Source organism: Andrographis paniculata, unplaced genomic scaffold (assembly GCF_009805555.1).
Source record: "Andrographis paniculata isolate CXL003 unplaced genomic scaffold, ASM980555v1 Contig60END, whole genome shotgun sequence".
NCBI lineage: Eukaryota > Viridiplantae > Streptophyta > Magnoliopsida > Lamiales > Acanthaceae > Andrographis > Andrographis paniculata.
The window spans coordinates 2,334,468-2,354,226 of record NW_026137596.1 but is presented as its reverse complement, the minus strand read 5'-3'; the positions used below and the strand labels follow the sequence as shown (position 1 = coordinate 2,354,226).

At 32.3% G+C, this 19,759-nt stretch overlaps 3 protein-coding genes across 5 annotated transcripts; all 3 read right to left on the bottom strand.

The window, feature by feature from the left end:
- Positions 1 to 343: 343 nt before the first annotated feature.
- Positions 344 to 2,431, bottom strand: LOC127259794 (pentatricopeptide repeat-containing protein At1g09820). The gene has a single exon (XM_051287397.1). It carries the CDS (start codon positions 2,160 to 2,162, stop codon positions 384 to 386), a length of 1,779 nt encoding a protein of 592 aa, XP_051143354.1. The 5' UTR covers positions 2,163 to 2,431; the 3' UTR covers positions 344 to 383.
- Positions 2,432 to 3,403: 972 nt separating this feature from the next.
- On the bottom strand, positions 3,404 to 9,219 carry LOC127259793 (4-hydroxy-3-methylbut-2-en-1-yl diphosphate synthase (ferredoxin), chloroplastic-like). Of its 2 annotated transcripts, none has more exons than XM_051287394.1 (21): positions 9,046 to 9,219; positions 8,878 to 8,954; positions 8,087 to 8,331; positions 7,747 to 7,904; positions 7,395 to 7,501; positions 7,204 to 7,304; positions 7,033 to 7,109; positions 6,621 to 6,740; positions 6,299 to 6,529; positions 5,939 to 6,055; positions 5,764 to 5,838; positions 5,612 to 5,689; positions 5,392 to 5,451; positions 5,167 to 5,229; positions 4,943 to 5,087; positions 4,699 to 4,837; positions 4,475 to 4,552; positions 4,227 to 4,386; positions 4,054 to 4,152; positions 3,863 to 3,967; positions 3,404 to 3,617 (listed from the first exon to the last, which is right to left on the bottom strand). In XM_051287394.1, exons 3-21 carry the CDS (start codon positions 8,298 to 8,300, stop codon positions 3,516 to 3,518), a joined length of 2,229 nt encoding a protein of 742 aa, XP_051143351.1. In that variant the 5' UTR covers positions 8,301 to 8,331; positions 8,878 to 8,954; positions 9,046 to 9,219; the 3' UTR covers positions 3,404 to 3,515. The 2 variants fall into 2 exon arrangements, with proteins under 2 accessions (XP_051143351.1, XP_051143352.1); XM_051287395.1 differs by having other exon boundaries at positions 9,050 to 9,219.
- A 5,404-nt stretch (positions 9,220 to 14,623) lies between these two features.
- LOC127259795 (MLO-like protein 3) lies at positions 14,624 to 18,999 on the bottom strand. Of its 2 annotated transcripts, none has more exons than XM_051287398.1 (15): positions 18,850 to 18,999; positions 18,651 to 18,708; positions 18,287 to 18,519; positions 17,640 to 17,756; positions 17,493 to 17,553; positions 17,308 to 17,399; positions 17,135 to 17,209; positions 16,933 to 17,021; positions 16,801 to 16,850; positions 16,505 to 16,545; positions 16,178 to 16,351; positions 16,062 to 16,097; positions 15,891 to 15,958; positions 15,739 to 15,799; positions 14,624 to 14,985 (listed from the first exon to the last, which is right to left on the bottom strand). In XM_051287398.1, the coding sequence occupies exons 1-15, from the start codon at positions 18,997 to 18,999 to the stop codon at positions 14,734 to 14,736; spliced, it is 1,557 nt and encodes a 518-aa protein (XP_051143355.1). In that variant the 3' UTR covers positions 14,624 to 14,733. The 2 variants fall into 2 exon arrangements, with proteins under 2 accessions (XP_051143355.1, XP_051143356.1); XM_051287399.1 differs by lacking the exon at positions 14,624 to 14,985 and adding an exon at positions 14,991 to 15,241.
- Positions 19,000 to 19,759: the final 760 nt, after the last annotated feature.

The window sequence follows — 19,759 nt, the reverse complement described above, 5'->3', positions numbered from 1 at the left end:
TTTTTTTATCAATTTTCGTGTGTTCCATTTTATTTTTCTATTTAATTAAAAGTAATATTATATTATATTGGTTGAGTATAATAAACAAAACTATTGTAAAATATATATTAGTACCAAAATATCCTAATTTTTACCACTATTGCACATACAATTTATACATATAAGTCAAAAACCAAGAAAATGTCACTTCTATAAAATAGTACTATTTCTTGATCATCTACGAAATCTAAAGAACCCATTTGACAGTAATATTTTTAATGAAAAATAAACATATCATATGCTCGGAGATCAAAGTTCCATCTAGACAAAACATGTGAAAATAAATTATGTAAAAGATGGATCATGAATTCAAATCTCAATCAAGGAGCCTTAGCACAAGTAAACTAAGCTGCAACAAAACCACAATCAACGTCCGGAACAAACCCTTTCTCAACCATCCCCTCCTTAATAATCTCAAAAGTCACTCGATTCGGCACCAATCCTTTCTCCAACATCTCATTCACAAACTTATTCGCTTCCTCCAACTTCCCATTCTCACAATAACCCTTTATCAACACATTGTACGTCGCAACATTACCCTTCATCCCTTCCTTCTCCATTCTCTTCTTCACACCCAACGCCGCGCCCACGTTCCCTCCCTCGAAATACCCCGTCATCAACGAATTGTACGTCGCCCGATTCGGGTTCAATCCTCTCCGCCACATTTCGTCGACAAATCCAACAGCCCTCCTCATTTCACCTTTCTTACACATCGCAAGGATCCTTACGTTATAACTCGTAACGTCCGCCGTCAACCCTTTCTCCTCCATCTCGTTTACGAGCCTCTCCGCGGCTTCTCCGTTCCCGCCGCTGTAGTAACCGGAAATTAAGGTCGTGTACGTCGTCACGTTAGGACGGACGTTCTTCTCCACCATTAGATTGAACACGTCGACGGCACTCTCGACCTGCCCCGCCTTGCAATACCCGTCGATCAAACAATTGAACGTCGACGCGGGGAAGTCGACCGCCGTTTCCATAACTTCCTCGAATAAATCCTTAGCCTCCTTCAACATACCCCTCTTCGAAAATGCGTTGATAAACGTATTATACGTAACAACGGTCGGTTCCAATCCCGCTTCCGTCATTTCTTCCCTCAATACCATCGCTTTGTCAAACTTTCCCTCACCGCAAAATCCATTGATCAACGAATTATACGTGATCACGTTTGGCCTTAAACCTTGCTCCTTCATCTCCTTCAACATTCTTTCGCCTGCAACTAAATTACCGTCCTTACAAAACCCGTCGATCAAAGTATTGTAAGTGATCAAATTCGGCGAAATTCCTCTCTCAATCATCTCCTTAACCAAAGCATCGGCCTTATGCATTCTCCCCGGCCCGGCCCGTTTACAATGCCCGTCGATCAGAGCATTGTATGTCACCACATTCGGCGCTGCCCCGTAGAGCTTCATATCCTCGACTACATCACCGGCCTTGTTCAACTTTCCGGCTTTACACAAACCATTCACCACTGTATTGTATGTGATCGTATTGCGATCCATTTTTCGCCTAATCATTTCCTTGTACACATACTCCATTTCACCTGTTCTATGTTCCTTCGCCAAAGAACTCAACAATGAGTTACAGGAAACAACAGATAATTTGAAGCCATAGCTCCAAGCTCGCCTGAAACCTTCCAATGCTGTGTCTACCTTGCCATTGTAGACACATTCAAGCAATAACATGTCGAATACGACGCTAGTGGCGCACGAATTGTCGCTTGCGGTTAATAGAGCATTGGAAACCCTAGGAATTGAAATTGTGCTGTTTTGCTTTACAAATAAGTGCAATAATGAGCGTACCTTCCCGTACCGTTTCTCGTTGGCTAGACGGATGAACAGCTCTGCGTAGTGATCGACGGAGTGAGTTACCTCGAAAGCGTGCTGCGACCATTTGAAGAAGGATAAAATGTGGCCGGTGTTGAAATTGGGGAATTCGAAGAGCTGGCGGAGGAATTCGCTAGGGCTGGAGGATTCTACGACGGATTTTAGCTGCGACCAGTTTTGATCGGAGATGAGAGACGAAATTTGGGAAGGGGAATTTTGGTCTGGAACCAATATACGGAGAGTACAAAACGCGCGAGGCAAAAATGGCGCCGGAGAGGTTAGTCGTCGGAGGCGGCGCATGGATACAATCAGGGGGGAGCTACATAGGAACCTGGAGAGTCCGTCGCCTTCCCCGAACACGGCTATTGCTCCTCAGTCTCTTTGGCGAAGTAGAGTTGAACAGGAACTCAGAGGTCCGTTGCCCCCGAAAACGGCGGTCGGCGCGGAAACAGGTAAAGAAGGAAAAAGAAAAAATCAAAATGAAAGAAGAACGGGGAGGAAGAAGAAATGCAGAACAGGCGACGTAAAAAGAAAAAAAAAATTGAGAAGAATGGGGAAGAAGAAGCTGAGGTGGCAGGCGTGAGGAGCGGCGGGTAGATTAGGGTTATCATTAGTAATATTTTTAATAATATAAAGTTAAATTAAAATAATTTTTTTTTTATTATTTTTTATAGTAAAATAAATGTATATATTACTCCCCTCAGTATCACATACTATGTCCATCTTACCGTTTCTGTTCATCTAATTACATCCCTTTTAAAATACGGTGTCTGCAGTGTAATAGACAGGTATGTGTGGGACGGGGAAATAGTATATAATAATATAAAATAAATAATACTAGTAATATGATAAGTATTATTTTTGTATATATTTATATTTTTAATATTTCTTATATAATTATTATTTCTTATATTTTTTCATCAATCAAATTTATCTCAAATTTCTAATAAAAAGTAATAACCAATTTGATTTTACTTATTTTATTATATTTTCATTAATTACTTAATAATTTTTTATAATATTTTATTTTATTTTTATATAAAATTATTATTATATAAAAAAAAATTTTAAAATACAAAATTGATTCAATAAAATTTACGAAAATCGTGAAGAGTTTTTTCTACTTCCGAACCGCCCCCATCCGGAAGCACATAATTACTGTTTAATGTTTTCCCGCATAAAACAAAATATGAAAAAAGTGTTACTTCACTTAATTAAAACCCCGATCCCTTCTTAACCTTTGAACTTGAACGGTATTTGATCAAGTGGTAACATATCATATCTATTTACAGCTTGTTTAAGAAAACTCCTACACAGCATCAACTACTCTCCCTCAAATTTTCCATATAGGAACAAATCAACATTAGTACCACTTATTACCAAACAGACTGAGGATACAACATATCATTTCAAAGTTAAAACTAGTAAAAGTATACTTCATCCATCAAACACAAGCACAAGTTTGAATTCATGTTAGGATGCGCAATGGTCTAGACTCTAGAGTGAGAGTGAGAGGAAGAGAGAGAGCAAGAACACACACCTCCACCCAACAGCTGATCTGTTTTATTCAACAATCTGTTTTGGTTTAAGCTTCAACATGTTTACAATAACTCAACTCATCATGTTAACTTACATTCCCCTTACAATTATTATTCATTCTTCGGCTTCCGGATCGACCCAACGACCGTGGTCCTTAATCAGCTGGATCAGCGCATCCGTAGCCTGTTCCATCGCAATGCCTCTTTTCACCACCGTCTGCATCCCATCAAACTTCCCGTTAGTCTTTTCGTCAAAATTCTCGAGAACTTAAAGTATGTATTTATTCCTCATAACGTGTCGAAAACAAATAGTTTATTCACTTGTGTCTTAACTTCGATTTTCATACAACATAGTTTACAGTTAATAAAGAAACTAGCCTAGAGTGTGTGTCAATTATTTAGACTCTATGTTTCTCAAAAAATATATAAATAAAAAACTCAATCAAAATTGAATAACAGTACCTTCCCGACGTAAAGGTCGATCTTTCCGGGAGCACCGCCGACATATCCAAAGTCTGCATCCGCCATTTCTCCGGGCCCGTTCACAATGCAACCCATGATGGCAATCTATACGACAAAATAAGTTTCAGTTGCATGATAAATATCGCGAGTATGTAGCATTTTTCAACAATTGAAAGAGATTGTGTGCTCACCGAAACTCCGGGCAAGTGAGAAGTCTTTTCTCTAATCTCGGCGCTGATTTCTTGCAGATCAAACAATGTTCTTCCACAGGACGGGCATGAGACGTATTCCTGATGCCATCGTTCCCAAATTGCGTTACATTAAACTTCTATAATTTCACTGTAGTTGCATTATTAGTGCTTACCGTCTTTGTGTTCCTCATTCTGCAGCCTTGGAGTAAATTGAAAGACGTATCTCTTAGGAATTCGAAGTCCTTATCCGGAGCTTCCAATAGGATCCCGTCTCCCAGTCCGTCGACCAGCAGCGCTCCCGCATTTGACCCTGCACCAATGACTAAATCGTCCCTGCACAATGTGCAAAACACCCCGGGCATGGTTAGATTTCGAGATCCTGAATAAGATAACAGCAATGGTTCGAATCATATGTGCATACCTGTGGATTTGTTCGGGGAATTGTATATGGTGGATTACCGGGAAGTTCAACGAGTTCTCTGAAAGATACTCGAAAAGCCTGCAAAAATTGAATGGAACATAATTGGATAGTGTGTGAAAATGTGTATAGATATAGCAAAACAATTATTCGGTGAATTTGTTTTCAAGCGAAACATCTAAATACTTTGTGATTTGTAATTGTTAATTTTGAAGTCTAGAATGTACCTCCTGGCAGCATGAACTCGGGTAGTTTTCTCTTCATCGGATGGTAGGTGATGAAGAATCATTGTGGCATCAACGCTCTTCAAGTTTTCCAGCTCGTCTTCTGCTTCGTCGCCACGGACAGTGACTACCAAACGTGAACCTGAACGAGAACAATGGACTTAGTGTTGAGTAAAAGTAATCTCCATAATTCAATAAAAAACTATTATTACAAATTCCTTTGCTATTTTTAGTACAAAGATTTCACCTTCTGGGAGAAGCTGATGGGCTCCGGTGGACAACTCCTGGAGCGTTACCATCACCATAGCGTTTGGCAAAGGTTTTGTCAGCTGCTCTGTAAGAGGAGTTATAACTCCCATACTTATGTCGATCAACCGCTTGAGAGCTAGGCGCTGGTAATAATGATAGATACAAGATTATTTGAGTCAATATTGAATTGTACGAAGAAAGAAACAAATGGAAGAGGCTTACAGCTTCTTTATCCTCTTGTGGCGGGAGCTCTCTCAACAAGATTGAGTCTACAGTAGCGAGATCCTGCGGACAGATACAAATTTTCTTTTAAGGATTTCCTAAAAATATCAAAAATCAGATTATATGTAGTGATTTTTCTACGGAGCTGGTTTCAATGGTTCCGTTTGGTAGCTCTTGGTTTTAGATGAAGCCAAAGCCATGCATAGCAATGATGAACATTCAAACCTTGAATGGCATTCCAACTGCAAGTTTTGCTGCTAGAGATTTGTACAGATGTTCGGGCACCTGAAGGAGAAGAAAACCGACATTGTTTCAAATTCGAATTTATCCTACGAATATGGTGTTCTAAAGAAGAAATTGTTAAGGAGCATAATGAAATGGAAGCATGCATCTCAATCAGCAATGATAAAAACCATATAAACAGAAAGTTATCATGGAAGGAGACCTTTAGCTGATCCAGAGAAACTGACATCAAAACAGAGCCATCCCGATGAAGTACGCCACGATAATCAACCTCATCGCCCTGTAGTCAAACATCCATTTTAAGTTCCAACACTCTTTAAACTTGTATCTTACAACATTAAGTTTTTCACTGACCTCCTTTTGAACAGGAAGCTGACCAGTTCTACGCTGGAAATCAAAATAGCGTCTATTCTTCTCTTCGAACGGTGCCTGAACGATTTATGTGGATATAAAATAACAGCTACTTATACAAAGTTGAGAGTGGAGGCTAACAAGTAAAACAAGAGTTCACTAAATGTAGCAACTGTACCACTCCTTTCTGAAGCTCAGAACTTCTCATGCCAAGGTTAGCCAATCTTCTACAAGGATCTATCTCCTTCTCAGGAGGTTCAGTTAGGGAGACTCGGATGGTATCGCCTAGACCGTCCTGCATAATAATAAGCTTAGCTCCTTGGACCTCAAGGTATATATAAAAGCTAACGGTTGGATGCCTTACTGGCAAAGTAGAATGATACAACCTAGAAGCATTCTTGAATCTTGATCTAAATTTAATTAATGATTTGGGACAAGCATGATTCAAACTCATTGCTCACAAACTTATGTTATGGTGAATCAAAAGTAAGTACATAAACTGAAAGAAACTCTACAAAACAAGAACAAGAATGTATACCGTAAGGAGTGTGCCAATGCCAATGGCAGATTTCATCCGCCCGTCTTCACCCTCACCTGCTTCAGTCACTCCTAAATGCAACGGGTAATCCCATCCCAGAACATTCATTTCAGCAACTAAAAGACGGTATGCCTGAACCATAATTACAGGATTGCTTGCTTTCATTGAGAATACAAAATTATGGAAGTCCAGTTTCCGGCATATTCGTGCATACTCAAATGCAGACTCAACCTGTTGCAGGGGTGACAAACTTGATTTTACTTAAATGGTAAATCTACCAGAGGTACAAGAGTCTCTTTAAAGTGTTGAAGCAGCTGCTTACCATTCCCCTCGGTGAGTCCCCGTAGTAGCTCATAATTCTATCTGAAAGACTGCCATGGTTTGTCCCGATTCGCATAGCACGCCCATATTTTTTACACTTTTCTACTAGGGGAGTAAAAACCTATACAAAGTGAAAAATATAAGGAAAATTTAAGAGAAAATTATATCACATCCAATACAGTCTTACAAGGTTAAAAGACTAATGTATCATTTGAACAAGTTTGTACTACAAATTGTAGAAATCCATATAAAAACAAAACCAAAAACTTAAAACGGGCAAATTGCCATGAAGCTCGGGATACATTTCACAGTAGGTAATGTATGATAACAAGAATCGTTGTCTATACAGGCTTATGACCGTAGGTGATCCTGTAGAGCTGAAATCTTTAAAGTTATAAAGCTCTACCAGTTACCTTCTCGATATGCTCAAGTTCTTTTTGATAATCATCATCTGTATATTCTAGTGTCTCGAACTGGGCTCTTCTGTCAGCTGAAAACATTCATTTTTTCCCATTAAACTCCTTAACACAATGTTAGCTTCTTGAAACGAAAGGAAATCTATGAGAATGGTGGCGGGTAGGTACCGAAATTTCCTGGATTAACACGAATTTTGTCAAAGCATTCAGCAACTCGCAGGGCGACAGGCGGGGCAAAATGAATATCCGCAACCAGGGGGATGTTGTAGCTGCATAATCATAATAACTATATGATGAGCACTTGCGATCTTAAAGCGTATATAACATACGCCTTAACTCAGACTCAATATAACACATACTTCTTCTGAACAAGGGAATTTTTAATTTCAAAACATGCATCTGCTTCTTTCCTCCCCTGCACAGTGATTCTGACAATATCTGCTCCTTGGTCTGCTATTCTCATCACCTGCAACATAAACGATTAAACACGGAAATTGGAACAGAAACAATGCTTGAAAGTAAATTATTCGATGGATAAACAATCACTTCCATTACAGGGATCATTGTTATACTCCATGACCACCTTGCTTTTCAAATTGGAAAGAAATTCTTTACTTAAATGAACTGAACTAATAATGTCTATTAAACTTGATAGAAAATCTTAGAAATCCAAAAACATAAATGACAAAAATTCAAGAATAGTCTTGGAACCTGCTCTACGGTTCCAGCAACATCCTTTGTATCTGAGGTGGTCATCGTTTGAACTCTGATTGGATGCTCACTACCAAGAGCAACATTTCCAACCATCACTGTGCGGGTTTTTCGCCTGACAGTTTTGTGTATGGATTCACAGTATTTCTGCCGTGGAACTACATTCGAAAAGCAACATAGTAGAGCATAATATCAGCCATCACACACATGAAATGAAAAATCCAATTTGCCCTTTACTTCCGGCATTCAACTTGAGCAAAAACCATTTGATTTTAAATAGAAATCTGAGAACCATATGAAAATTTTGACGATTTTCTCAAGTGATACAGAGAATGTATACCCAACAGTCGGCTTCCTTCTGATGCTGGCTCGAGTTCAACAGTTTCTGACCCAGGATTTGCTGAATTTCTGATAACAGCAACCTTCGTGCCGCGGCATTTCACCCTTTGCAAGTCAGAGATTCTAACAAAATCAGAACATTTAGCAAATCCCAGGCGCGGGTGATCTCTGCTTCTGAGACCTGTAAATGAAGCAGGAACAGCTCCAGTCGCCATTGTGAACTGTACGCTGTCTCAAACTCCCCACCTACCAAAGCACCACAAGAAAACATCAATTCGTGCATATATACATACATACATCTAAAATATATGTACATAACAAAGCAGGAATGATTTTAGCGTTCCTCTGCAGAAAAAGCGAAACACGAACTGTAATAAGGGATAAGAAAGTCAACAAAAGTTTAAGATCGCTTCCAACTTCCAACTTCCAAGTTCATGTTATATTTATCCATGTTTTCATTTCTTCGTATGCTCTCCCAAAACCACAACTCAGAATTCCAATCAATCGGTCAAACTACCCTAATCAACACACACAGACAGTACAACGAGTAAAAGATACAGACCAATCCAGTGCTTGGTCATACAATCAACCATCCAGGAAAGAAAAGAGAGAGAGAGAGAGAGAGAGAGAGAGAGAGAGAGAGAGAGAGAGAGAGAGAGAGAGAGAGAGAGAGAGAGAGAGAGAGAGAGAGTCAAATTCCCAAGCAGCAACCAAAATCAAGTCGATGTAGAAATTCGCTCAAATCAAACACCGATTGAATCACTCAACACAAACAATTTCACAGAAACTCACCAGTAAACGCACTCAAACAGCGGAGCTGGAAATGATACCACGAAGACGAAACCACCGACACAGTTCCGGGCTACAACCTAGAGAAGAAAACGTAATTCAGAGTGCGAATAGCCGATGAAGATCCAAATCCAGCTAAAAATAAAATAGACGAGTTTCGGCAGAAGCTACACGCGATCGGCACGAGCTGACAACACTTGCTGGATTTCACGAACCAACAGGTATAGAAAAATGCGTCAAGTTCGTCACCGCAACAATTGCAGGGGTTGGTGGCCACTGCTTTGAATTGTTTATCAACCTCAGCAATGGCGGGCCTGTCCTCTGTATCTATACACTGTATGTATTCTGTTTTTCTGAGCAAATTAACGAAAGATTAGACTGCATTAATATTATTGAATCTCATTACGCCAAATATTTCATGGTTTTTAATGATAAATTAATTAATTATGTTCTTTTATTATTTATTTATTCATCTATCTAGTCTGATTCGTAATTATTTTCTTGATTTGGCTGACAATGTTTAGTATTATTTAATTACTTAATAATCTGTTTGCGTATTAATGATGGCTGACAAATGAAATAGGAGTAATAATAATAATGTCCAGTAGGCGAGTAGGTGGCTAACGTGAAGTAGGGCAGAGGGGTCCACGTAAAAATAGGTGAATTTATAGGGACTCAAACGCAAAAGGATCATTGGAAATTTCAGCCCACTAGTCACGAGGGTCGTCTCGTGTTTTCTTGCGCATTTCATCTGGTAGGACATAACAATAAATTATTACTCCCTCCGTGTCACACGGTGTCTGATGGATATAATTAATAAATAATTAAGAATATATTAGTAAAAATAATTATTTTATAATATAAACAATTATAAATTAAAATTAAAATAATTAATTAGTTTAATTAAAATTTAAAAAAATAAAATTTAAAATGAGATTAAAGTGTGTAATTATTTTCCAAAAAGAGAAAATGATATGGTATGTGGGACGGACAGAAACGACAACGTATACATGATATCTGAGACGGAAGAAGTATTATTTTATTACTCTTTTTCTCGGTCCTAAAATTATAGACTTAATTTGTGGATAAAAATACGGATAAAAGATTTTTTTATTTTGGTGAATGTATTAGTGTAAAAAGTTGTTGTAATTGTGTAATAATAATGAAAAAATAAAGATAATTTTAGATTGATATGGTTATTTATGAAAATAAAACTATTATTTTAAGACAAGCAAAAATAATAAATATGACTATTGTATTGGGACGGATGGAGAGAATATTATTTTATTTATTTTTTATTTTTATTGTTAGAATCCTATATGTATTTTGGATAAATTTTAATTGAATTTAATAGTTTGCTAAGTAAGTCTACCAAGACAAGTAATACTATATCTGACAGACAAAAATTCGAACCGCTTATCATTATGAATTTGATTGATTCTATATGAGTTTGCTTTATATATATATATATATATTTTAAATCATGTTATAATGTTTTTTATAAATATTTATCATATTTTATGAATAGAATTATAATCAACAATCACATTACCTAAAAATTAAAATACAACCTATTTCAAAAAATATAAATAAAAATAAAAAAACAAAAAATTATATCACCGCTGCATTAAATTTTTTTTATAATTTCCCATGTATTTGGATTCAGTGTTATTGATCTTACCTAAATAAAACCCATTTAATTAATTGATAATATTAATAAATTCAGAGTCAATCGTGGAGTATAACAAATGTAAATAATAATAATAATAATAATAATAATAATAATAATACCCCTATAATTGTTTATTGCGTTGCAGCGAGCGATAGAAAAAACAATAAATTAAAAGTCATAGGTACTGTAAGGCGCGACAGTCTAATTTGGACTGCAGAGTGACGATATTGGACTTGAGACTGTACTAGCAAATAATAGTTTATCCCTCGTAATACTATAGTTTTATTGTATCGGAGACGAGATTTAAAAAATATTAATTTATATAAATAGTTAGTAAAAAGTAAAGATAAATATTTTTTTTTAATATATTAATATAAAAAATAGTGACAAATATGTAATAATAATGAAAAAATAGGGATAGTTTTATGATAATATGATTATTTATGAAAATAAGACTATTGTTTTGGGAGGAACAAAAATGATAAACAAAACTATTGTATTGGGACGGAGGTAGTAATAATAATAATCAACAATTATAAATTTTACCTTCTTTAAAAAATAAGGCAAAATAGCATAAAACCACCGTGTGTTTTTCCAAATTTGCTGAAAACCCCCTGTCGGTCCAAAAATTCCATAAAACCTACTTGTAGTTTTTAAAACGTTGCAAAAAAATCCATCCTCCGTTAGGATTTAACGGCGATTGCATCTCATGCGCTCATATCGCAATTTTTGTACGAAAATTGATATTAATACATCTATATTCATCTCTTTCACTTTTTTTCTTCTCGTATACACCAGCGGACAACAGATGATTGATGCCCTGGGCGATAGGCTGTGGAAGACCGGGATGAATACAGACAACGGCAACTGGACGGCGATGAGCGGTGGCTGTCAAACTGGAACAAATTCTTTCTCTTTTGGTAAAAAAAAAAAAAAAAAAAAATTAAACAAGATGTCAAACAAAAAATACCAAACTAAAAAATTTAAAAAATCAATACACTCATCAAAGTGAGTTTGCAATTGTGTTTTTGTGTTGGGAAGAATTAAGAACAGAATAATTTTTCTTCGCCATCAATGGCGGAAACTAAAATCATGGGTTGAATTAAACAAAAAAAAAAGGACTTTGGCCTTGGAGCGTGGGTGGCCAGCGGTTGTCGACAGCGGCGCTACTACGGTGTGGCGTCTGGTCTTGTGCGGCAGCTTGGCTGGTCAAGGTGATTACGGATTTTGTTTTTAGAAAATGGGAGAAATTAATTTGGAAATTTAGAGTTTAAAAAAAAAAAAAAAAAAAAAAAAAGAAGAAGAAGAAGAAGAAGAAGAAGATGTCGAAGGAGGGGAAATAGAGAAGAAAAGTAGTTGGACAAGAAGAAGAGAGTGCAGGGAAGAAAACTATTGAAATAGTGATAACCTGTGATGATTGTTGAAAAGTTGAAAAATGTGGATGTGGTGGCTAAAATCATGATGGTGTAGCGACAGTTTGCGTCGGCGGTGTTTGGGCGCATAGTCGAAGAGGCTGGACGGTGGTTGAGCACCGGCGGTGGTGGAGGAAGAAAACGATGGTGGATGGTGTGGGTTGTGAGGGGAAGAAAAGATGAGTAGTTGAAAGAGAAGGGAAGGGGAATGATAGAGAAAGAGAATTTATATAGAGATATAACGGTCATTCTGTATAAAAATTTAACATCGTTAATGCAATTTAGAAAGAATTGACGAGTATGCAACGTTTTAAAAATCACAAGTAGATTTTATGGAATTTTTGGACCACTGGGGTTTTTAGCAAATTCGAGAAACCAAAGGGAATTTTATGTTATTTTGCCAAAAAATAATAATAATATACTTTTACTATCGCAATATCCATTTTTTTTTAGTAATTATATTATTTATTTAATATTAAAAATATTTTTCACCATTTACAATATACTATATAAGTATTATTATTTGTACATTATATAATACTAATTCTAATTGTGTTATTTTTATCAATTTTAAAATTTTACATAGAAAAAAAAAATCAAATACTTATTTAAGAGGCGGTGGAATAATAATTTTAACAAGAAAAATTCGAGCTCGGCATGGGCTTATTTATGTTTAGAATGTATATTTAACATTCAATTCTGAGAGTTTTTTCTTTTTTTTTTTTTTCCTTTTTGTAGATATGGTTAATTTTATTTCAAATTAAAATCATCTCTTTCACATAATTTTTAATAAAATATTATTCGAATTTATTTAATTTTTATCACACTTATTTAAATATTAATTTCAACATCATAATACGTAACTCTGAAATTTGCAAACGGTAACCTATTTAATTATATACACCTTGCATAAAAGTTACATAAAAATAAAATAAAATAAAATAAAAAGTAATGGGATAGAAGGATTTAAGAGGCACGTGAATATTCAATATATAGGAACAAAATGAAAGTCAATGTTTTATTTATTATCCTCGAGGAATGCATGGGAATTAATTTATTTAAAAGGAAAATAAATATAACAACGACATTCAATTAATTAGAGCATTATTGGCTTTATTGTTTAAATACACATCTCTTTGAATTTTTTTATGTTTTTTTTAATTAATTTGAATTTTAGTTTATAGTACAATGTTTTGATATGACAATTTGTGCAGAAAAATATTTTTATTTAAATATATAAAAATCAAATACTAGTAAAAAACATTATAGTTTTTTTGGTTAAAAAATAAAATCATTTATTTTGACACAAATTTTAATAATAAATAAAGTAGAAAAACTGTGAAAAGTGATAAGTAATTTTTTATTTTTTATATTTTGCTAAAAAATTAATTGAACCTATTTCTTATAACAAAATAAAAAAAAAATATGAACCTATCGTCTTATGACAAAATAAAATAAAATAAAAAGGACACATTATATATTGGAGTTTAATTTTCTTAGACTTTATTTGTCCAATATATATATTTTTTTAATCGGATTCATAATATATTAATTATCATTTCATAAAAATTGACATTCAAAATAAAATATTAATTTTTATATTAATGATATAATTTTTTATATTTCACATAAAATAAATAAATAATCATATCAAAACACTAAACAAACAAGTTTTTATTTTGTGCTTTTAAAAAGAAAAGTTTTTATTTATTTAGAAAAACACATCTGTTTTTACAATAAAGTGATAAATTGGGATAGTTCATTAGTTATATTATATAAGTATTATTTATTTATTTTAACATATAGGTGACGTGACATATGTAGGAATTGAAATCATATTCCAAAACAATATGATAGAGCTCACATCATAATGAATATAGTTAAAAAAATAATATTATTTCCGTCCAATTTAAAAGTAAATATTTATTTTTTATACAAAGTTTTAAAAAATAATAATATTTTAATTATATTATGTAGTTAAAAATAACTTTATCATTTTTTTTTAAGTAATAATGTGATGGTAAAGTAAAAATATTTGTAAAAAAAATAAATAGTATTTTTAAAATAATTATTTTTTAATTATACAATTTAAAATAAAAATATGTATACTTTGTAACCGATCAAAATGAGTAATAAACAAAATATGTGCATCATTTGAACGTTTTTTAGATATAAATTTAAATATATCAAAATAAATTACTTCATCGGTCATTCAAATCTATGTTCACTTTTTTTTTTGGTTGTCATTGAAAAATATTCTAGTTACCTTTTTAAGTAAAAAATTATTACATTTTTGTACATTATTTTATTATAAAAGGAAAAAGTAACTATTTTTACTCATTTTTTATTAAAACTTTTATCCAGTCAAATGAGCACACATTTGCATAACATGTGAGTATTACATACTCTACACTGTAGTATTAAAAAAAATTAATGAATGTCAATTCATAGATACTTGAAACAAAATATCTCCAACCATATAGAGCAATAGTATGTTCTCTAATCAAAATTTTACTACATACAAATTTTATTTTTTTACTAATTCATATTTGTAAGCAAGATAATTCTATATGCGATTTTCCTACAAATTTAAGAGTGTGCTCTTCTACCATTTCCCAAAAAAATACAATTTTTAAAATAAATTAATATATTATAAACACTCGTTATTTTTATATTATTTACACAATTTTTTACCTCACATATAAAAATATTTCTTTAAACAATTTCACTAAACAAACACATCATATGACAAATATATCTTTGAGTTTGTTAGTTCTAAACAATATTATCTTCAATTTCTTCAGTGATCTCGTGAGTACGAGAAGACATCTCTGCAAAATTCGATATTCGTCGGTGGGATGATTCATCTGGAGAAATAGAAATACTCTTACTCGATGGATTTTCCCGAGGGGAATTTGAATTGGAATTTGCCTCGTTCTTTCTCTTATGTTTTACATTTTTATGCCACTCTTTTATTACATGAATAGTGTGTTCTTCTAATATCGTACTTTTATACTGAGAACCCATCTGCATTACAAATATCGAATATTATTATCATAATACAAAATTAAGGAATTGTCAATTTAACAATATGAGTTCAAATTTGGGAACTATTTATACAACACTTATGCTTTAATATAAATATATGAAACTTTTTAGTTTTTATTACAAAACTAGTATTAGAAGTTTATTATATAGAATTTTGTGCACAAAGATAGGATTTCTATCCAACATTTGACTAACACAACAATGGATTATGTTATCCTCCATCTGTCATGCAAATCTGTGCTCATTTGATCGGGCACGAAAATTAATAAAAGTGAATAATAATTATTTCTTTTTTATTTTATAGTAAAAAAAAGTACAAAAATTAATAATTTTTTTACTTAAAAGAGAAACGAGAATAATTTTCGATGACAACCCAAAAAAGAAAGTGAGTATAGATTTGAACGACGGAAGGAGTAATATTTATAAATGTTGTGTATATAATTAAATTAAAACAAATGTAAATTTCCAAAAAAACCAAATTCTATAAAATTTAATATGCTTGTAATATAAATGTATTTACTATATATGTGAAAGGAGAAAAATAAAAACTGCAACTAATATACAATAGAAAAAATATGGATGTTGTTTAGACAGAAATTTTAGAGTTTTTTTTTTTTTGAAAAAAATTAGAAATAATTAAAAATTAAAAAAATAATATGATACTTTATATTTATATATATATATATTTAAAACATTACTAAAGCCATATATAATAAATAACTGTGACAATACCTGTGTAACAAGAGCATATAGAGGAAGAGTGATATAACTACAAATAAACTGAATAGTAATCCTGCAATAAATTCACCACACATAAATTATTTGAGTACAATAATAAATTTACTAAAACAAAATATCTATATTAAATTAAATAATGTACTTACGCTAAGACCACTCTGATAATAATAATCTCTATATTGTCGTGGTAACAAGATTTAATTCCAAATTGCCACTATATAATTTCAAATACAATAAACATTAGTTAATTTCTCTTAAACATGTGTATTGAATAAATAAAAAAATAACTTAGTACAAAAAAAAATTTAAAAAATTACCGTGACCCATACAACAAAAGCGGTCTCGAATGCATTCTGTCACAAGAAGACCCAAAAATAAATATCAAAACAAAATTCTACACATATATTTTTGCATGTACGAATGAATTAATTACCGTAAAAAGGATAAAATGGAGTAGTTGCAAAACGAGTTGGGGGCGACTAAACCAGAAGAAATTATCGTTTGGTTGCACCAAAGGTGCGCCTTTGATTACGGTGCTTTGTTGCGTTATTTGCATCGCCATTCTTGCAACTATTACTTCGAGTTTAGTTCCCACGAATAAAACAACCTAAAATAATAATATCGAGTAGTTAAATGCAAAATTATTAGAAGGATTAAAAGCAAAGTTACATATCTACAACATTTATTTAACTATTAGATAGATATACATATATATTAGATATAAGTAAGAATAAAATTGTAGTTTAGTTAAAGGTCTTACTATTAGGGGAAGAAATGAGACCCAAAGATATGCATTCCAACCTACACGAAGTCATGAAACCCCAATATTTCAATTTAATGGTTAGTGAAATAATAAAAATTTACATGAAAAAGTTAGTTACTTTTTGTAAGAATTATTAGTATTTCATGTTTGATAGTAGTATATAAAAAGATATCGAGTAGAACCCATGATCTCACGGTCACAAATCCAACCCCTACACCATCAGACCATCCCTTACGGGATGATTAAATAGATATCTTAATAACATAAGGAGTGAATATATATAATGGACTTACCGTGAACGTCAACTAGCAAGAATATTACAACCACAAGCCACAATATTGGGCTGTAAAAAGAAATAAGTGTTAGGGATAGAAAATAAATAAATAAATAAATAAAATGATTTTATGATAATATCTGGTGTGTACCTTATCCCAACAACGGCTTTAAAATCGTCTTCCAAAGATCGTTGTATATATTTTTGAAAATTGAAAGAAGTATTTGCCGACAGATGTGCCTTTTATTGCAATAAAATGTCACAATACCAAATATATATATATATATAGGTCATTTAGAAAAAATACTAACAAAGTTATTTAAATATGTAGGTGTGTAGTTATTTATACTAACCGTAATAAATCCATGGCGCAAAGTAAGGTAGTCTACTTTAGCTACGGAATGAAAGAATTGTCGGAAAAAACATTTCTGCATCAAATTTAAATAAAATTACATCAATATAATCGATTTTTTAATTATATAATAACATAAATTTTATTTTTATAAATGTTAAGAATTGCACGTACTATCCATAATTGGGGTGTCGAATTTGCCGCACATGTGCTCACGTGCCGCCTCCCAAATGTTGTTTGTCTCGCAAATCTAAATCTTTCGGGATCTAATTATTTTTTTTTTTTAAAAAAAAAAAAAAAATTATTTGATAAAAAATCAAATAAAAAAAATAATAATCCAGCATTTTAAGTTGGTTTACCATTTGCTGCCATGTATTCTACACTTTGAGTTTCTTTTTCCCAATTTTTCCATCTCTTCATCTGCAGAAATGTGTGTATATATATTAAATGAAATTATTTAAAATAGAATTTTGAGACATATATTATAAAAATAAATAAATAAATACCTTAGCCCTTCCAAGGCCCATAGTGGTGACACTATAGACAATGTGCATGGCTGCCAACACAAATATGAAAATGTTCAGCTGATTGATGCCCCCTTCCGACATTAATGACGTCATTCCCTGTCCATAATATTAATTTAATCATTCACTATATGATTTATGATAATAAAATTATTATTATTATTTTCAAAGATACTCTTATTTGAAATATTGTAGTTTTGTTTCATCTGTAATTAATTTTGGCGACGAATATTGTAATTACTATAAAAACACAATTAAATAAATCTAAAAGTATTATCAAGATATTGGGCCTTATGCCCATATTAAGGCCCAATATCAGGCCCCATTCCAGCTGTACTTAAATAATTCCAATTAGTAATATTTTACCTCTTATTTTACTATTTTAATTTTATTTTATTTTAAAAATATCAAATCAAATATTTTATTTTTATTTATTTTATTATACTAATATCATGTGAAACAAATATTACAATTCAAAATTTTACTATTCAAAATCAAAACTAAAAATAAAAACCTCTCAATAAACACACTGATAAATAATGATTTTTTATTTAATATTTTTAATAAAAGAAATATGTATTAATATAAGTTTTATTTTAAACAAAATTGCTAATAAATACGATACAAACCTTAGAACCACAATGATCAGTTCCAGCAGCAGGTGCAGCGGCGGCGGCCAGAGCTCTCTCCCGGCGAGTTGCGCCACCGCCGAGCAGCCGCCGGAATAGCTTTCCGGTGAGCGTATCCACCGTGCGGCGGCAGGGCAGCATGGTGTCAGCCACGTGATTTGGTATGCATATTTTGGATATCGATTTTTGTGTCACCGTTAATATCAGCGACATGAATCCCAATTGCATCAACACTGTCACAAATAAATGAAATTAAATATATAGTTTTATTATGAATATATTCTATTTGGTGAAAATTTATTAATAAATTGAATTCAATTATTTAAAATAAAAATAAAATTGAGGATGGATTCGATTAAATTACCTGATTTGAGCTTCTCTATTGCTTCATACAGAGCAACCTTTTTGTGCTTTTTGAGCCACTGAATGAATGGAAACCAAAATATCAAATAAATGTTAGTGTATTTTCTCTAATGCTAAATTTTATATAAAAATAATATGAAATTTTAATAAAATTGAAATTTATACACTTTCTTAGAAATTTAGAAAATATTAGTACTTACATGTCCAAGAAGATGTATTAGATATTCGATAAGGATGCTGAGAGAGATGAACATAAAACACACGGTTGCGAGGGCCCATGTGGGGGTTTCTTGTAAGGATCGGACTGTGGCGGTGCCGCCACCGCCGCCGCCTACTTCTCCGGCGGCCATATTGTTGGAAGGTTTTAGTGAAGATGGCAGAGCGGAGGAATTGGAATGAAATATAAGGAGAGAATTTAAAGGAAAGAAAGTCAAGGGCATGTTTTCTTGTGTATTATACTCAATTTTTATTATTATTATTTTTTTTTGTATGATTTTTAATGTTCATTACATTTTCCCTAAACATCAAATCAAATACTTCATTCGTTCCATAAGAAGAATTTTATTTTTTATTTTTGTCGGTCCCAAAACAAGTGTACTACCTACATAACATAATAAATATCCCTTCAACTTAAAATATATTATACAAATGTCATCACCTTTATATTACACAATATTAATAAAAGTATTTTTATCATTTTTATTGCAATCCAATATAATACTAATATTAAAAAATCACTTGAAAAAACAAATATTACTTTTTATATGGGATAGAGAGAGTACTTATTTTTTATTTTTTATTAAAAATTAATTTTATATTCAAAATATTACATCAACCTTTATTTATATGACGTCGTACAACTATTTCGATCAATTCAAATGTATAATATATAGTATTATATATTATATTATTGTGTATATACTATATTTTTTAATAATATTGATTGAAAATGGTATCTAAAAATTTATTGAAGCAACACACTCTTGTTTATGTACAATATCTAGTAAAATAATTTTTCCTACAAATTATTGTGTTCAAAATATACATTTCATTCTTAAAATTATATCTACTGCCTTTTTTTTACATTTAAAATATTAAGGCTCTATTTAT